Genomic DNA, 17,087 nt, shown 5'->3' on the forward strand with positions numbered 1-17,087 from the left:
CTAGGAAATATATAAAAAGAGACAAGTAGTTTAACCCAGGGCCCTGAAATTGTCCCAGGAAAGTGGTTATCTTCTTTACCTGCCAAGCAGGACCACAGGGGGGAGGAGGCGGAAAGAGCAGGGAGGAAAAAAGGCGGGTGCCAGAGGCGCAGATAGAGCTGAGGCAGGAGAGCATCTGGGGTGAGCGGCACCCTAAGGAGCATGGGCTGAGCGGGCGGTGCTCAGGGGAAGAAGTTACCCCGAGTGGCCTGTGCCACGATCTGTGTTACATAATTATTTTGGCGCAGGCGGCAAGAAAGACAAAGGCAAGGGAGCGTGCCCTGGTTGTGCCTTATGCCTGCGGACGTCTTGATTTTTAAGCCTTACATGCCCCCAGGAGGAGGAAGAGCGAAAAGGTGCAGGGAGCGAGCGGAGGCAGAGAAGAGGCTGGCGGGGTTCAGGGGTGCGCTCCGCCGGGAGGGGCTGTGCGGCCCCGGCGGTGGGCGGGGCCTCCGGCGCATCCTCCCAGCCGCCGCGGGGCACCCTGGGAAAATCCTTCCTCCCTGGACATGGCGCGCACCTGCCGCGCGGCGCCTGGCGGCTGCGGCGCGGCGGGTCGCGGGTCGCGGCAGGAGGGCGGCTCCCGCGTCACCGGCGGGGCGGAGGGCGGTGGCGGCGGCGGGGGCGGCGGCGGCGGCGGCGGCGGGGGCGGGGGCGCGGCCCGGCGGCCCGCGTGCTAGAGGCGAGCGCGCCGGGGCCCTGGCAGCAGCGGGCCGCGCGGGGCGCCCGCCCCGGGGCGCAGGCGGCATGGTGTCCCCGGTGCTGCAGCTGCTCCGCCAGGGCGTGTGGGCCGCGCTCACCGGGGGCTGGTACCACGACCCCGAGCACAGCAAGTTCACCAACAGCTGCCACCTCTACCTGTGGCTGTTCCTGCTGCTGCTGCCCCTGGCCCTGCACCTGGTGAGTGGGGAGGCCCGCGCCCCGCGCCCGGGAGACGGGCCGAGGGAGGACCGGAGACAGCTGCCGGCCTGCGCTCCGCCCGCGAAGGGAGGGCCTGGCAGTGGCTCCTCGGAGGTGGCATGGGGAAGGTCCCCAGGAATTCGGGACAGGGAAAGGGGGAATGGGACTCACGGGTGGGAAAAGTAGAAGAAAGGACTTTGGGGGCCTCTTGGACTCATTCAGAATTGATGCTGGCTGTGAGGATGAGTCAGAGTGCGCCTGTCGCTGAGGAACTTTGAACCTGTGTTGGAGGTGGACAGCCCTAGGCCTCGGGTGGTTAGCGTGGGGTAATGTTTGGTATAAGATACCCTGAGGGATAACCAAAAGGCAACATGCAGCGTTAAAGCCTATTCCAGCCGTTGGTTATCCCCCCGCCCTCCTCCCTTCCAGTTTTGCTTTGAGAAAGCAGGTTCAACCTTCAGTTGCCCAACTTGCCATTTCTACACCACTGTGTAAAAAAAATCTGTAAAAAGATATATTAACGGCACCTCGTTGGGGCCTGACAGGTTAGTAGGGTTACCACAATCGAGTGCCTGCTGAACAGCTACATAAATGACCTTCTAAGGGAAACTATAAAGATGTGCCAAGAATCTAATTTTGATGTGCCTGTTGGAAGATTTTATTCCCAAAACATAATTTGACCACAATCTCGATGATTTTGCACAGCTGAGAGATTCTGAGTTCCATGTTCTCTCTGATTTGTCTTGTTTACTCTATTTATGGCAATTCATCCATAGGGTCAGAATTCTGGCCCAGCTTCTAGGTTAAATTTTGAGTCTACCTCCTACCAGCTCTGTGACCTTGGGGAAGTTACTCACCCTATCTGATTCTTCAGTTTCTTATCTGTAAGATGAGAAAAATAATACTACTAGACATACAGTGTTATTTTGGGGCTTAAATGAGATACCGCTTGTAAAGCCATCTATCTGTCTGGCTTGACGTGGAATTGGACTCAGACCTGGTTTAAATTTCTCTTTTGCTACTTATAGCTGTTTGACCTGATAAATGACCTATTTAAACCGTAGTTTTTTCATCCTTAAAATGGATGTGATAGTGACCATATCACAGGAAAAATAAATAACTTTTCATAGAAAAAGCATTTCATATAGAGGCTTATCCATGGTAGTCCTTTAATAAAGTCAAGTGTCTTCCTTCTTCTGGGACCTTGTCCATCATATTTTCCTTAGCCCGTAAGTTCCAGTGGTTTCTCTTTGCCTAGAGGGGCAGCATGGCAGAGTGACAAGGAACACAAGGTTGCGTTCCAGCTCGGTTCTTCTACCTGCCAGTGTGTGAGCTTGAGCAAGCTTCAGCTTCCTGGTCTGTAAAGCAGGATTATTGGCACCTCCATAATGGGGCTAATATGAGGGTTGAATGAATTAATGAAAGTACTTCTCACAGTACCTGGTGCACAGTGAAAGCTGAATATGAGCTGGCTTTTTTTTTTTTTTTTCCTTCCTTTCTCCTGGATCCTTTCATTTACTTGCTAAAAATCTCTCCATCCTTTGAAGCCCAATGGAGTGGCCATCTCTGTCTAGGCTTCCCCAGTTCCATTAGCTAGAATTAATTTCTCTCTTGCCCTTATGCTATTCTGGGTTTATTGTTGGTACCACAGAACGTTTTGAATTCTGCCTTATATTTAGTTGTTGGAACGTGTATTTCCCTCTACCTCTGAGCTTTCTGAGGACATGGTTTTCACTTTGTTGATTACCTTGGTTCTCCTTGTACCTAGCAGAATACCCTGCGTTTAGTTCTCATATGTAATAAACTGATGGAAATAAAGTCAACCTGCACCTCTTTCCGTTCTAACTAGCATTATATTGTCTACATCACTGTATTCTTAGTAATTCCTGAGAGCGACAGCAATATGTATTTCATTTCTCATCTCACTCAGTAGTAACCACATTAACATTTAATGTGTATTTCTACAGATGTTTTTTCTACACATACGGGGTCATTTTTACATAATGATTCTTAAGATTTGATGTATGCATGTGATCAGAATCCTTACATTCTACCTAATTTTGCTCTATGAGTAGCTTGGTTCCTACCTTATTAAATAGGAAATTGTTCTTAGTTGAATTCCTCTTTAGTGATATTTTTCAACTTTCGGTGAAATTTCAAGAGTTTATAAAGTGAAAAACTGATACCTTAAATAATTTGTTTTTATGTTGGATTTTTGGATCAAAACAGTTATACCAAAAAATTTTTATAACTTTATGCTAATGTGCTTTTAACTAATTGTGTGTGAATGCATTTATTGTCATGCTGCTTTTTAATATATCGCCTGTCCATCTTTAAAAACGCAGGTTACCCTTTTCTTGCTCTGTTCCTCTGGCCTCTGAAAGTGATCTTAGGAACAAAAGACCCTCCTCCGCCAATGGAGGACTCTGCTCTCTAGGTCTTAATGCTTAAATACGTTCTTCTGCACTTCAGTGAATGGTAACATCTTTTTTAGTTTGTTCAATTTACAAGAACTTGGTCCACAAAAGATACCTGGCTGCTCGCTGACAGCTGGGCTTAGTCAAAGTTCTGTTGTTTAAGGGGCCCTGAGCTTTTCTGGGTTTTGCACAATTTTAGCTTCAACGTGTTCAATCAAGACAGTTCCACTGTAGGAAGAATCCACTTTTTAATTTGATGGGGACTTTGACTATGTAAATTAAAATTCTATTACTAATGATCTCTAAGCCCTAAAGTTAACTTAGTTTTTGGTTGATATTGTGGAAAGTTACTTATGAGCATTTGTAAATAATATATTTATGAGAAATGCTCAAAAGTACACACCCCAAACATTAAGCCAATTTGGATCATTTAGGAAGAAGTTTACTGTGATTTATTATCAATCTCATTTTCTTTTGCACAGGCTGAAAGCTGCATTTGTCCTCAGAGACATTAAGCTTTCATTTGTTACACGTGTTCGTGTACTTGTTCACTTGGGATAACTGAGAGAGGTTCCCATTGAGTTTCGGAACAGGGGCACCCAGCCATGACTCTGACCCTGTATGAGCTTTGACGGGGCCAGGCTGGTGCTCATCAATCAACTGGGTGACCTTGTGTAAGTCACTTCACTTCTTCAGTTTTATCACCTGTAAGGTGGCGATAATGGGTTTCATTGAATAGATTTAGCAACTGAGGTCCAGAGAGAGTTCTTGCCCATGGCCATGTAGAGAGTAGGTGGTAAAATTTGGAATTTTCACTGAAGTCCTGTGGTTTCCACACAAGTCTTTGGCTTCCCCGCTGCACTGCACTGCCTGACCTGGTCCACACAAGGGCATGTGGACTCCCAGAAACAGGGAAGACACATGAAGTGAAATCTGATGACCCTGATGACCGCATGGTTACCCCGAGTAAAGGCAGAGTTGAGTCCAGAAAAAATGGGATGGAACCTTCACCTTCTCCAAGACCCCATGCAGGGCTACATTGTATGCGGTTTTCACACAGAATGCCTGTCTTTGCTTTCAGGGCTGTAGCTTTTTAAAAATATATCTTTATTGATTTCAGAGAGAAGAAGGGAGAGGGAGAGAGAGAGAGAGACATCAATGATGAGAGAGCCATTGACCGGCTGCCTCCTGCACGGCCCTGAGGGGAATCGAACCGCCATCTCCTGGGTCCTGGGTCGATGCTCAGCCGCTGAGCCACGCCTGGCCAGGCAGGGCGGGAGCTTTATGTTTCCTTTCCTTTTATTTTAGCCAGGTTCGCTCTGTTTCCAGTTCCTTTTTAGTTCCACCTTAGAGACTTGCTTTGTGGGCAGCTGTTTCACTTCTAATAGCTGGATTATAATAAGGAGGAGAGCCTGTCACGTGCAGGCACAGAGTGAGCACTGTCTGCACCTGGCCGTCACTGTTACTGTTACACTCCGGAGCCCTCCCCATTTGCGTGCATGACTGTTTTTCCTTAGGTTTTGTATTTCTTTGGCCACCCCTCCCTCGGCTCCCACTTCTAACATTTAAGATGCGTTTGTGTGAATCGTGGAGAGATGGCTTTCCCAGAAAGGCACCTGGCTCAGGACTTGCGGACTGGACTTCAGCCCCTGTTTGACCCCATCAGCTGGAGGCGTCTGAGCAGGGTGCAGCCAGCACAGCCTCGCAGGGCAGGCCTGACCGGTCTGCGTGGTTGTGGTTACTTGTACCACTGGGCATGTTGCTGTTCCTCAGAGGTCGCCTCTCACCCTGGTCAGTCCCAGCTTTGTGTTCAGGCTCTTCCTAAGAAAGGCTTTTTTTGCTGCTGAATGGTGTGATCCCTACCTTCCTTCTCTGACCTTGTTTTCTGCTCCTTCCGCCTCCGGGTCCTCATTTATTCTCACGTTGAGATGCAGGATCCTTTGCAGTTTCTCCGTAATTCACGCGAACGTCTGAACTTTCCTCCTGCCCTCACTTGCCTGAAACAGGTGGGGTTTGCGGTGAGAGGCTGCAGCTCAGGGACGCTGAAAGGCATCGTTCCCTGGCCCCAGGCCTCCCACAGTGGTGCCGACCCCGGCCTGCTGCACTGCGCCTCTGCCATGCTCAGCAGATGGCTTCCGGATGCCTGTGCCCCGGGCGTGACTCAGGGAGAGCTTTGCTTTCCGTGTAAGCACTGTACTGGGGTGACCTCCATCCCTGGGGCGTCCTCAGCAGTCATCTTCAGTCTTTTCAAGTTGCTACCTTCCATCTTGAGTGGCTGTTGCCACCCTTCTGCATGATTCCTCCTGTGCATCCTCAGTTGTCTGCCATGTGGACACGTGGACATCTGTGGGCAGGTGCTGTTTTCATGTCTGTGGCAAAAGATGCAACACTGGCCCTGACCTGGGATGTCAGCCTCTGGAGCTCCTTCCAAAAACAGCGCTTTGTGAAGTTTTTTCTTTCTGCTCTAGTATTGCAAGCTCATGACTAATTTCCTGGTGGTTAAATTTATGTCTCCCAGCCCTCCCTCACTTCTCGTAGGGCTTTTGAGATTTCTCCCAGTTTGGGACTAGTTATATTTGGATGCTGCTCTCTTAGATACACTGTTAGCTTTTGCAGTTGCCATGTCTGATTCTGTCACACCCTTGGTGTTATTTCCTGTGTATGGGAGTTGATACCAGGTGATTATAGTTTTCTGGTTTTAAGCATTTGATCTCTCAGATGGTTACTTTTAAATATTACCCAGCCTCATTTCCATTTAATTAACACTCAATCTCTTTCCTACATCCTATGGAAGAAAAAGAGGACTATTTCATAATGGTATTCTGTTTTTTTTTCTGGATGATTTCTCCCTTTAACTTCTTATCATTTATTGGACTAGGTAATAATAACAGCCAGCGCTCATGGCCACATACACCGGGCTCAGTTGTTAAAATTCTTTATTAGCTAGATCCCCTTTTCCTCACAGCAACCAGGCGAGCACCAGCCTGATCCCCTCCCTGTACAGTTGATGACACTGGCACAGAGTGGTTGGTTAACCTGCGGAAGGACACACGGTACGTTGTCACCTAACCAGGATCAGGGCTGAGCAGTGGAGATCTTACCCCTCAGCCACGGCACCTCGAACACAGGTAGTTTCACGACGTGGCATCTGAGTCCTGCACAGCGGTGGGAAGAGGCAAAAACCGAAACTGTGCAAGAGAGCATCGGTGACAAGTGACATTCCTCCCACACTCGTCTCTGGTACCTCCCTTGAGAGGCAGTGAGCACAGTGTCTCGTGCGTTCTCCCGGTGACATTTATACTTATGGGGAGTTTGATGTGAGGGAAGTTTAATGACTAAGCAGCCTCTTTGCCACCCAGCCTTTTTGCTGTGCTCTGTAGATAAAAACGTATCCAAGCCCCGTGACTTCAGGTCACGGGTGAGACAAGTCCCATAGTTGCTTTAAAACAAAACGCAGGCTTGATTCGGGTTTCAGAACGTCCAGTTCCACTTAAGAACCGCAGCTTCTGTCATTCAGTCGTCTCTGCGGGCAGGTGGGGTGTGAGGATGCCTGGACTTTCCCGCCATCCTCCCTCGCACGTTGGCTCACGTTTCCACGCCCTCACATTGAGGAGCAGGGAAGGTCTTTGCAGATTCGCCCGGTGGGGGGCCGGCTCTGGGCTCCCGAGGTGCAGCATGCCGTCCCAGCTGCCTCTCTCTGAGGTCCTTCGGCATGTCCTTCGGGGACCCTGTTCCTGCCAGCGCTGTCCCACCTGCAGTCTCCTGGCCCAGGGCTCCGTGTCTCTCCCCCTGGTCCTTCCGCAGTCCCGTGGAATTTGGTGTCCACTCCGGCTTCCTTCTGCCGTTGTCCCCTCTGCTGCAGACATTACCTAAAGCAAACTCCTGCGGACTCTCACCCACATTCTCCCTCCCACAGACTCTGGGAGGGCCGGCCACAGCCGACATTGCTGCGTCTCCCTGGGCCCTCCAGCAGAGCAGCTAGCCAGCAGTCTCTAGCCTTCTGGCTCTTCTGGGAAGGAATTAGACACCAGTCTGCTGTGCTCCCCACTCCCATCCAGACTGTGGGGGAGTCACATGAAGTCTCTGAGTGGCCCCACTGAAGCTTTCTCTCTTGACTGTTGGAGAGACACAGGAGGCACCAAAAACCAGTGGTCTCCTCCAAGAGTCTTCACAGATCCTCTCGTTCTGGACTCTGTTCCATGCTCATTTTGGGTGAGGGGTTTTAGGGTCAGGTAACTAATTTTTATACCCCATTTAGAAGTTTCCGGATGTGTCCGTTGGAGGAGTTGCTTGGAATCTAATATCTGTCCTATCCTGGCTCTTTGGAATAGTTTGTTATAGACACACATAGTCGTTTGTGAGTGCATATCCTTGTGTTTCTGGTTTAGGACCATCTTGGAGATCATTATACAAAGAGCCACTTCATTATTTTTTCATGTCTACATAGTATTTCACCGTGTGAGCAAAGGGTAACTTATATGAAGGATCTTTAGGTTTTCAGATGACTTTTAAACTGCTGGTTTGTGCTGATGTAACAATTAAGCTCAAGATCCCTTTTGCTTTATCAAGCTTATTTATTCATATTATATGTCTAATGTGGTCCATGGGGGCTGGGTATGGCTAGCAGGGCTCCTGCTCATTGTAGGCATGTAGGTGGATAGAACCTCCGTGTTGGGGTGGCTAGGGGCTCTGCTCCCCATTGTCCTCACCCATGACCTGGGTTGAACACCGCCAGTCACAGTGGTGGAGGTAGAGCGTGTGAGGGCCGTGACTAGCTCTTGAAGTTACTGCCTGGAAAGGGCAAATATCCCTTGCACTCAGGCTTCTTTTTCAGGGCAAGTTGCATGGCCACACCTAACTCCAAAGGGAGAGGAAAGTGCAGTCCTACTGTGTGCCCAGGAACAACTGGACACATTTGTTGGACAGCACTTGTGTCTATGACAACAGACTTAGTGCCTGGGGTCCCTCAGAATATTGGGGAAACAACAGGCAAAAGATGGATTGGCGTCTCTTGTTATGAAGATGGCTGATAAATGGACATAAATAACATGGTGACTCTTAGGGGAAGTATGAGGTGCCGTATTGTAAAGATGGGAGACCCCATCCTGGCTCTGGCATTTAGGGGAGGCTTCCTGGATGAAATAACTTTTGATCTGAGGCCTGACGAATAATTAGGCATTAGCCGGGCAAAGATGGGTAGACCATGAGGCATTTGGACTAAATTCTCTGTACAGTGAGACACATTGATAGGTCATTTTATTTGTCAATTTGAAGTAGGATATTTCTTTTTTTATCCCTCCCCCCAATTTTTATTTTATTTTATTTTATTTTATTTTATTTTATTTTATTTTATTATTTATTTATTTTTTAAATAGATTTTTATTGATTTCACAGAGAAGAAGGAGAGGGAGAGAGAGAGAGAGAGAAACATCAATGATGCAAGAGTCATTGATTGGCTGCAGCCCACAACCTGGGCATGTGCCCTGACCGGGAATCGAACCCCGATCGCCTGGATCCTAGGTTGACGCTCAACCGCTGAGCCACGCCCGGCCGGGCCCCAATTTTTATTTTTGAAAAATTTCTACTCTACAAAAAATTGCAAAAATAGCACAATGAATAATGTACGCCTTTCACTTAGATTCGCCAGTTTTTAGCACTTTGCCGCACCTGCTTCATCACTATACATTTTTTATTTTGCTGTATCATTTCACAGTAAGTTTCAGACATGAGGGCACTTTCCTCTTCAGCAGATGTCTCTTAAGGAACTGGACTTTCTCTCCCATAATTATCACGCACACAAATGATCATGGGTAGAGTGCTGTTGTCTCTTGGTTTCCATCAGATTTCCCGTCATCCCCTAACACCCTACGGAGTGCAGGCGTTTTGCTTTGTTTCCCTGGGTCCTTTTTCTGGATCACCTCTTATCCTTCATACCAGAACAGGTTTATCAGGCCTTTTGTTTTTTTTGGTGGCATTGAAAGTTGTTTTCAGAATGTTCCTTAATTTGATTTTTTTGGATCATTTCCTTGTGATTAGATGTGTGATGATGCATTTTTTGTCACGAGTACCACCTAAGTAATGTGTCCTCAGCGTAACCCCGCTGTTGGTGCTAAGCTTGGTCACTGAAGCGGAATTGCTGGATCATATGGTTATTCTATATTTAACTTTTTGAGGCACCGCCATAGTGTTTTCCACAAATAATAACTTTTTAAAATAAAAATTATAGCAGCTCACCATCTGGGAACTCCTTCCACAGTCATTGCAAGATTGCTCATTTATTCCAACACTCCTGCTCTTGGTCTCGATGCTCACAGACGTTTCTCGTAGAAGAGTCTTTGGGGTTTCTAAGGCTGACACAGGAGAGCAGGAGCAGTAGCCTATATCTAGTTATATCACACTTCACAGTTTTTGAAGAGATTTTATGGAAAATCTCAGTTCACGTTGCACACTGGGCTTCACATGGTGATTTCATTAAACTCCACAGAGCTTGGTAAAGTAGGTCGACCCTGCTGGTCTCCTCATGGCCAGTCACACGCCTGTGTCCAGAGTCCCTTCCACACTAAGGATCTTGCAAAATGCGGATGCCAGCTTCTCACTTCCATGCTTTCGCACTTCCTGTGCTCTTTCTTCACGGCGAAGCCTATCGTGCATGAGGCCTCTCGTGTGGTATCACTGTCCTCCCACTTCGCACGCCCCCCGTGTGATTCTGATACGTTTGCACCTCCTGGACCCCCCCATGTTCCGCGTGCGGTGCCTTCTGCCTGGCTTTCTCCGCATCTTCCACGGTTCTCACAGACGCCTGCTTTCTCGGAAATGTTTTCCTTGGCCCCGTGCCCCATCCCTGGGTCTGAGTTAGGCTCACCTCAGCTTACCAGAGCTATAGCACCTGCTACTCTATCCCGTAACTGTCTGCTCATCTACCTCGACTTTGAACCCTGTGCATATAGGGACTATGTTTTTGGCCCTTGTATTTGGTACAAAGCAGTCACATACACACTTACAGGTGTGTGTATGGGGGGGGTCAAGTCTGTACCTCCTTTGGGGACATCTGGTTGTTACACTGGAAGGGTTGCTTGTGTGTAGAGGCCAGGGCTAGTACTAAACATCCTGCGGTGCACAGAACAGTCCCACAACAAAAGAGAATTATCCAGCCCAAGATGTCCATAGAGGTTGAGAAACTCTAGGCTAAAGGAATGAGGGTGCTCATGACCTAATGTCAGTAGGTGATGTCCATGACTCTAGTGGCCTTTGCTGCAGTGTGATCATACCTACACATGTGCATTATAGTTCAGGAGGCAAAATTGTTCTAGATTTGGGGCATTGGCAAGTTTTGGAACACTTTTGGGTTCATCTCAATGAGTTTATCACAGTGACATTTAAATTAAATGTCACAGTTGCATTTAAAGAGTGGGGGCCAGAGATGCTGAACGTCTTGTGCAATGAGAAATTGTTGGACCTCCATTGCCAACAGAACTATTGAGTGGGAAGGACCAGAAACCCATTGGACAGCCCTTGGTAGGGTTGGCCCATAGAGGAATCAAGCTAAAGGCACTTACAATTGGGAAGAAGGAGTCTGAGATAGACCAACATCCAGTTTCTTATAAAAAGCAGGCCAGGCAATAGGAAGGATGCAAAATCTGCTGGCGGACATAGGGACTGAACAGGGTCCCTGCCAGCTCAGCCTCCCAGGGGCCCTGCCACCTTGATGGTGCCACCCTGCCCTTCCTGACTCAGCACTGCAGCTTCTGCTTGTTTTGTCTCCTTTTAGCATTTTTACTGACTGATTTTAGTCTTTCCATGTAATTGATTTTGAGCACTACTGCTTAAAAATAAGAAATGTGATATTATAATTCATTGCATTTAAATACTGAGACATGTTTAACATTTTATGACACTAAACATTTTCTATAGCATTTGGTTTTGAGGGAACTTAAAAACATAGTCAAGGGGCTTTCGACAATGAACTCAGACCTTCTAGTCCTAAGTTAGTGGCTTTGTCAAGTCAGAAGTACTTCTAAAATTCCTTATGAAAAATGAACATATAACTTTAAATTTATACATGTGCTAAACATAGCATTGATCAGGTATAGTTTATATTTGATAACATTCACATTATTGAATCCTCATTTTTAATTCTAAACAACACATTTTCTGTTAGGAAACACATGACGCTATATTCAGTGATATTCAGACTCACTGTCAGCACAAATGTATGATTGAGCTTATTGCATTGAGGGTGACGTCACTTTGCCTTTATGAGCTTACTGATTGATCCATCCTGTTTATCTCAGTGTACATTACAAGTGTAGATAAAATGTTAACTTTTATCATGACTGTCTGAAGTCAAAGACGCACGAATCCAGATTTCTTGATTACACTAAGCGTTCGTTGACTGAGCTGTCCACTTGATATTCTTCATGAGGAGGGGTGGGGGGTGGGTTGGATAATGGCAGGTACCAACTTTCTAAATAGTTTCTAAAGCATTTAGGAGCAAAGATTCTCATTCTAATGAGCCACCTCAAATCCACCTCTCCCACCTTTGGCTACTTTGCCATCTTAGTCCCTGTAGCACTCTCCCGACTATCCAAACACATGCCTTTCACGTCCCTATCCAGTGCTTCCCCCATGAAAGGTGCAAAGAAAGAAAGAGCTCAGAGCAACCAGAGAAGAGCTAATGAGAAGCAGACAGCAGACCCAGAGAAAGCCCGGTAGCAAGCCTAGGAGGAAGCAGCATTTCTCCTTTTCGTTTGTCTTACTTTGCAAGAGAGAAGTGCTAGTAGGGCTGTCTTTTGGGAACCAGTCCAACTTCTTGATCACGTGAGCCTCATCATTGTAAAGCACGTCTGCAAGCCTGGCCTGTTCTAAAGGGGACTGCATTGAGGGCTCCCTGCTGCATTGTCAGGCGGTTCTATACTGGTCAGCACACGCTCTCACATGACTGCCTCCAGGAGTTGTTTTTTTTTAAATTTATCTTTATTGTTGAAAGTATTACAGATGTCCCCTTTTTCTCCTCCATTGATTCCCTCCACCCTGGACCCCCCCCAGGCCTTCTGTACACTATTGCCTGTGTCCACCTGGGGCCCAAACTGCCGCTGAGCCCATTTGGGGTCTCAGTAGATAACCAGAAGTTCTCAATTTTCTGAGAAAATCCTAAATGTGTTTATCTTTAAAGGAAATTCATGAACTATATAATGAGCTATCACAGGATCTGAAAACCTGTAACTTCTTTCACATGTATCACTTCGGAGAAGCTATTGTCCTTCTCAATCTGTGGCCTGATGTTTGGTGTAGAGACCTGTTCCCAGCCCCTCAGGGACTGTAGTTTACTCACGTAGGAATCAAGAGTCCTGCTTGCATGAGTCGTTGGGACGCAGACCTTGACCGATAAACACTCAGCACTTACCCTGGGGGGTGTGAGTGGAGAAAGGCTGGCTGGATGGACAAAGTTCATCTAATTTGACAAAATGGATGAACAGACTGGGACCTCTGTTATCTCTGAAGCAGATAAGACAGCTCCAACTGTGCAGTCTGCACCCTGTCTTTTGGAAATAATCTAGAATCTTCTGACAGTCATAGAACTGGTCAAGCTTCCAGGAATGTGAGCGAGGAGGCTCCCAGCCTGTGTCTGCCCCGTGCAGCATGAATGCCCACCTCAGACAGCTCTCCCGGCCAGAGGGCATGCTCGGCGCCCAGCAGTCTTCCCAGTGCCCACAACGGCGACCTAAGTGTCCAGGGCCAGCACACGCGTTACGCTGGACAGATTAATGCCTCATTTCCTAGGCCACATGTTCTGAGTAATTACGTTTTCCAAAGTACTTGAAGCAGGAAAACTCAATTTACTATAACCACATTGATGGAAGAGTTTTACATCCCTTGACTTCTCTAACACTATATTGAATATTGAATGTTTTCCTTGTGTTTCTAGCTATCTTATTATGGCTTTGTAACGATGTCCTCAGAGGTGACTGTGGCTTTTTTGTGTCTCAGAAAATGACCACACAGGTGACTTGCTTTGTCATTGTTGTTGTTTTTTTAACTTTTCCAATACCATTTAAGCTGTCACTTATCACGTCTTATTGTATTATTATGCTTATTTTATTCATTTCTCACTTTCCCTTCTAATTTATGCTGTGGTCTAGGAAACCAAATTTATTAGCTTATTATGCGCTATGTAAATGGATCATCCCTAGATCAGGAGCACAAAGCTTCCAGCGGATGCCTGGAGAGGCTCCCCTCCAGTCAGGTGCATGAACTTCTGCAGAGACTCGATGCCCAGTGAAGAGCACCTCCCTTCTCTCAGCCACGTGAGGGAGACAAGAGTCAGCAGATGGAGCTCAAATATCACCTTTTTGCAAACGAAGCTGTTATGTGGGAATGTGACCCGTCTCCGCAGGTAGCTGGACTCCCTAGTTGTGAGCGAGACTCACCCACCTGGTCAGGCGCAGGGTGGAAGGCCTCGGCCCCTGACCTGGGCCTGACGTGGGAGGCCGTACGGCAAGGACATGCTGCCCAGACACACACGCCCTCGGCCCGGCCGGCTCCTGAGAGAGGAAGGAGGCGTGAGGAAGGCGTGCCCAGTGCCTGGCCCTCAGAACACCCGTCGGAAATCAGCAAGGAGTGAGTCAGGCACGGAGCGGCCGGCAGGTAGAAGGAAGATCCTCCCTCCTGGCAGCCGAGGCGGGGCTGGAGTTGACTCCCGCTAACAGTGCTGGGTTTTGACTGCCCAGAGGCGTTGAGACCGTCTTCTTTCTCCATTGGGTCATTGAAGTGGCTGGATAGGTAACTTCCAGGTGAGAGGAGATGTGTGTCCTTGTCAGTTCTGTAGTTTGACCCACTTAACTTCAGCTTCTTCATGTTCAAAATGATAATAATCACTTCCAGAAGTCTTACTGAAGGATCTTTATGGAAAATACATCAATAAAGGTCGAACCCCAGGAGTGGCCTTCTTCAGGTCTGCCCTCCGAAGCGGTTTACTCTCACCGGGAACCGTGCTATTTATAGCTGGTCCTCAGGCAGCCAGTATTGATCTCTCCAGGCTACTGAAGAGATGGAAGGTAATAACCCATACGTTATTAATAAGCCCGAAGTTTAAAACCAGAGTGGTGTAAAATGGTGCAGCCACGATGCAGAACAGTGCAGTGGTGCCTCAGTAAATTAAACAGAATTACTGTGTGACCCAGCAGTTCCACGTCAGAGTGTGTCCAGAAAAGATGGAAAGCAGGGTCTGGAAGAGATGTCTGCACACCCTTCGTCTTAGCAGCATTATCCACAGTGACCAAAGGACTGAAGCCACCCAGATGTCTACCGACGGATGACTGGATAAGCAGAATGAGCTACATACACACGGTCAGCATTGCTCAGTCTGATGAAGGAGGGAGATCCAGACATGATACTCCACGGAGGAGCCTTGTGCTAAGGGAAATGACCCTGTCACAAAGGGACAAATACTGTGTGATTCTCACCTACATGAGGTGTGTAGAGGAGTCAGATCCCTAGAGACAGAAGGGTGGGTGCCAGGGCCGGGGAGGGAATGAGGAATGAGTGCTTAATGGGGTCCGAGTTTCAGTTTGGGAAGATGGAACCATTCTGGAGATGGACGGTGGTCATGGCTGGAAAACCACGTGACCGTACCTAATGCCACCAAACTGGACACTTAGAAATGGCTAAGATGCTAAGTGTCACATTGTGTATATTTTGCCACAACGGAAAGTTCAGAACAGAAGAGAGAATGGCGGAGCGAGAGGCTGAGCTGTGAGCCTCAAGGAGCAGGTGGGCCCCGTGGGGAGGACACCGAATGGTTTGCGTGTTCACACCACGGGCTCTTCTAAATGACGCCCAATCCTGAAAAATGCAGTTTTGTAAGAAATACAAATGACTGTCATACTTGTAATTGTGGAGTAGGTAACAGCTTGTCGTTTTCCTTGACACTTTGTTAGAGAAAGTTTGGTCAAATGCATGGTTATACCAGCAGTAGCCGTAATAATGGGTCCGCAGACGTCTAGCTTTTCTTTGGCCAAGGATACAATTTTTTTTTATTCATCTGAGGATATGTTTTCCATTGCGTTTTAGAGAAAATGGAAGGGAGAGGGGGGGAGAGAGAGACATCCGTGTGAGAGAGACACATCGATTGGTTGCGTCCTGCGTGTGCCCTGACAGGGGCCGGGGATTGAACCTGCAACCCAGGTACATGCTCTTGACCGAGAATCGAACCCTCCACCCTTTGGTGCAGGGCCAACGCTCTAACCACTGAGCCACACCAGCCAGGGCCAATAATATAACTTTGGAAAATGTTGCCTTCTCATAATTCAAATGTGTTAAAATGATAAGTTTATAGAAACATGGAAAAGCTATGATTTTCCTTAGAACAAATAAACCTCTATTCAAAATCCGAATATACCTTATATTTGGGGGGGAGGATCTGTGATATAAATTAATAACAAATTTAAAACTGCTCATCCGTGACACACTCCTTCCCAAACTCTCCTCCTCTTCCCGCTTCACACTAATAAGGAGAGAACATTCTAGAAGCTGGAGACCTTTTGTTGACTGAGAATCATGGTGTTGGCAGTGAACCGGCCTTCGGGGTAATTTTCGGTGGTGATGTCCTTGGCAATGTGGACTGGGAGGAGCCTGTGCAGAGCTTAGCTATGTGGCCTGGCGGGGGGGTGCCGGGAGGATGCTGGATTCAGGGCCTAGGAAGGGGGGTTTCCAAAGGAATCACGAGAGCAGGGAATTTGGGGAGGACTAACGTGGCCTGTGTAGCATGCTATAAAACCTTCCCTCTTTCCCTGGGTGTTGTCAGTAAAATCTGTCTCCCACTGGGGCCTGGAGGACTGTGTGGGCTTTTGAGGGGCGGGATGAAGTGTCAGGTGCTTCCTCCCAGAGGATGAGACAGCGACCTGCTCTCACCTGCAAACTAGATGCTGACCCTCAGTTCACTTCACATTCTGACTCCTTTCCTCCCCAGCGTCAGCGTTACCGGCCAGCGCCGTGGTCCGCAGTCTGAGGGTAAACCTAAAAGTCATATCTCTTATTGTGGCAAGTCAGTGGTTTTCCAAATGAATCTTCCCAGTATCCACGTATAATATGTTCTCTCTCGCCCTTTTCCAGAACATTCTTCCTAATGCCTTAGGTTTTTTGCTCCCCCCGCCCCCCTGATTTACCTCTAATCTAATTCAAATGGAAGCTTCCCATGGAAATGGAACTCCCAGTATTAATTAGGCTGAGCAACGATGGCTGCCATGGGGGGAAAACCCGGATTCTCAGTGGTTAATGAATCACAGGCGTATTTCTCACTCCTAGTTTATGCCCATCTCAGGTCAAGAGGGCCGTGTCCACGGTCACCAGGCACCCAGGCTGAGGGGAGCTCTGTCATCTTGTAGAGGGGACGCCTGGAAAGCAGGGCCTCTGAGATCACCAACTAAAGCAGAGAAGAGGGGTGGAGGAGGCACCTAGCTCAGGGCTGTCTAGGCGTAGGAGGGACACCGGCCACTTCTGCTCATAGCTCTACCGGCCAAAAGAAATCATGTGGCCCCAGCCTGTCTGCAGGGGAGGCTGGAGATGTAGGGGAGCACATGGAACATTAGCGAGCACTCTTGCTGCTACCCCTCCCGACTGGAGCGCCGTGAAGCCCTAGTTTCATTATAATTCAAACAGCTTTGGAATGCAATTTTTATATGACAGGTGTTAGTCTATTCCCATGGACATTTCCACTAGAAGACGGGTTTGCCC

General features: G+C 47.9%; 1 protein-coding gene across 1 annotated transcript in view; it reads left to right on the forward strand.

Moving 5' to 3' along the window:
* The first annotated feature begins 777 nt into the window (after window positions 1–777).
* Window positions 778–17,087, forward strand: part of PCNX2 (pecanex 2) — a 194,302-nt gene continuing 177,992 nt past the window's right edge. Inside the window, exon 1 of the mRNA XM_016195999.2 lies at window positions 778–939. Coding sequence (XP_016051485.2) covers window positions 787–939 — 153 coding nt within the window. The 5' untranslated portion in view covers window positions 778–786. The remainder of the gene's footprint in view (window positions 940–17,087) is intronic.

Source organism: Miniopterus natalensis, chromosome 21 (genome assembly GCF_054644295.1).
Source record: "Miniopterus natalensis isolate mMinNat1 chromosome 21, mMinNat1.hap1, whole genome shotgun sequence".
Lineage (NCBI taxonomy): Eukaryota > Metazoa > Chordata > Mammalia > Chiroptera > Miniopteridae > Miniopterus > Miniopterus natalensis.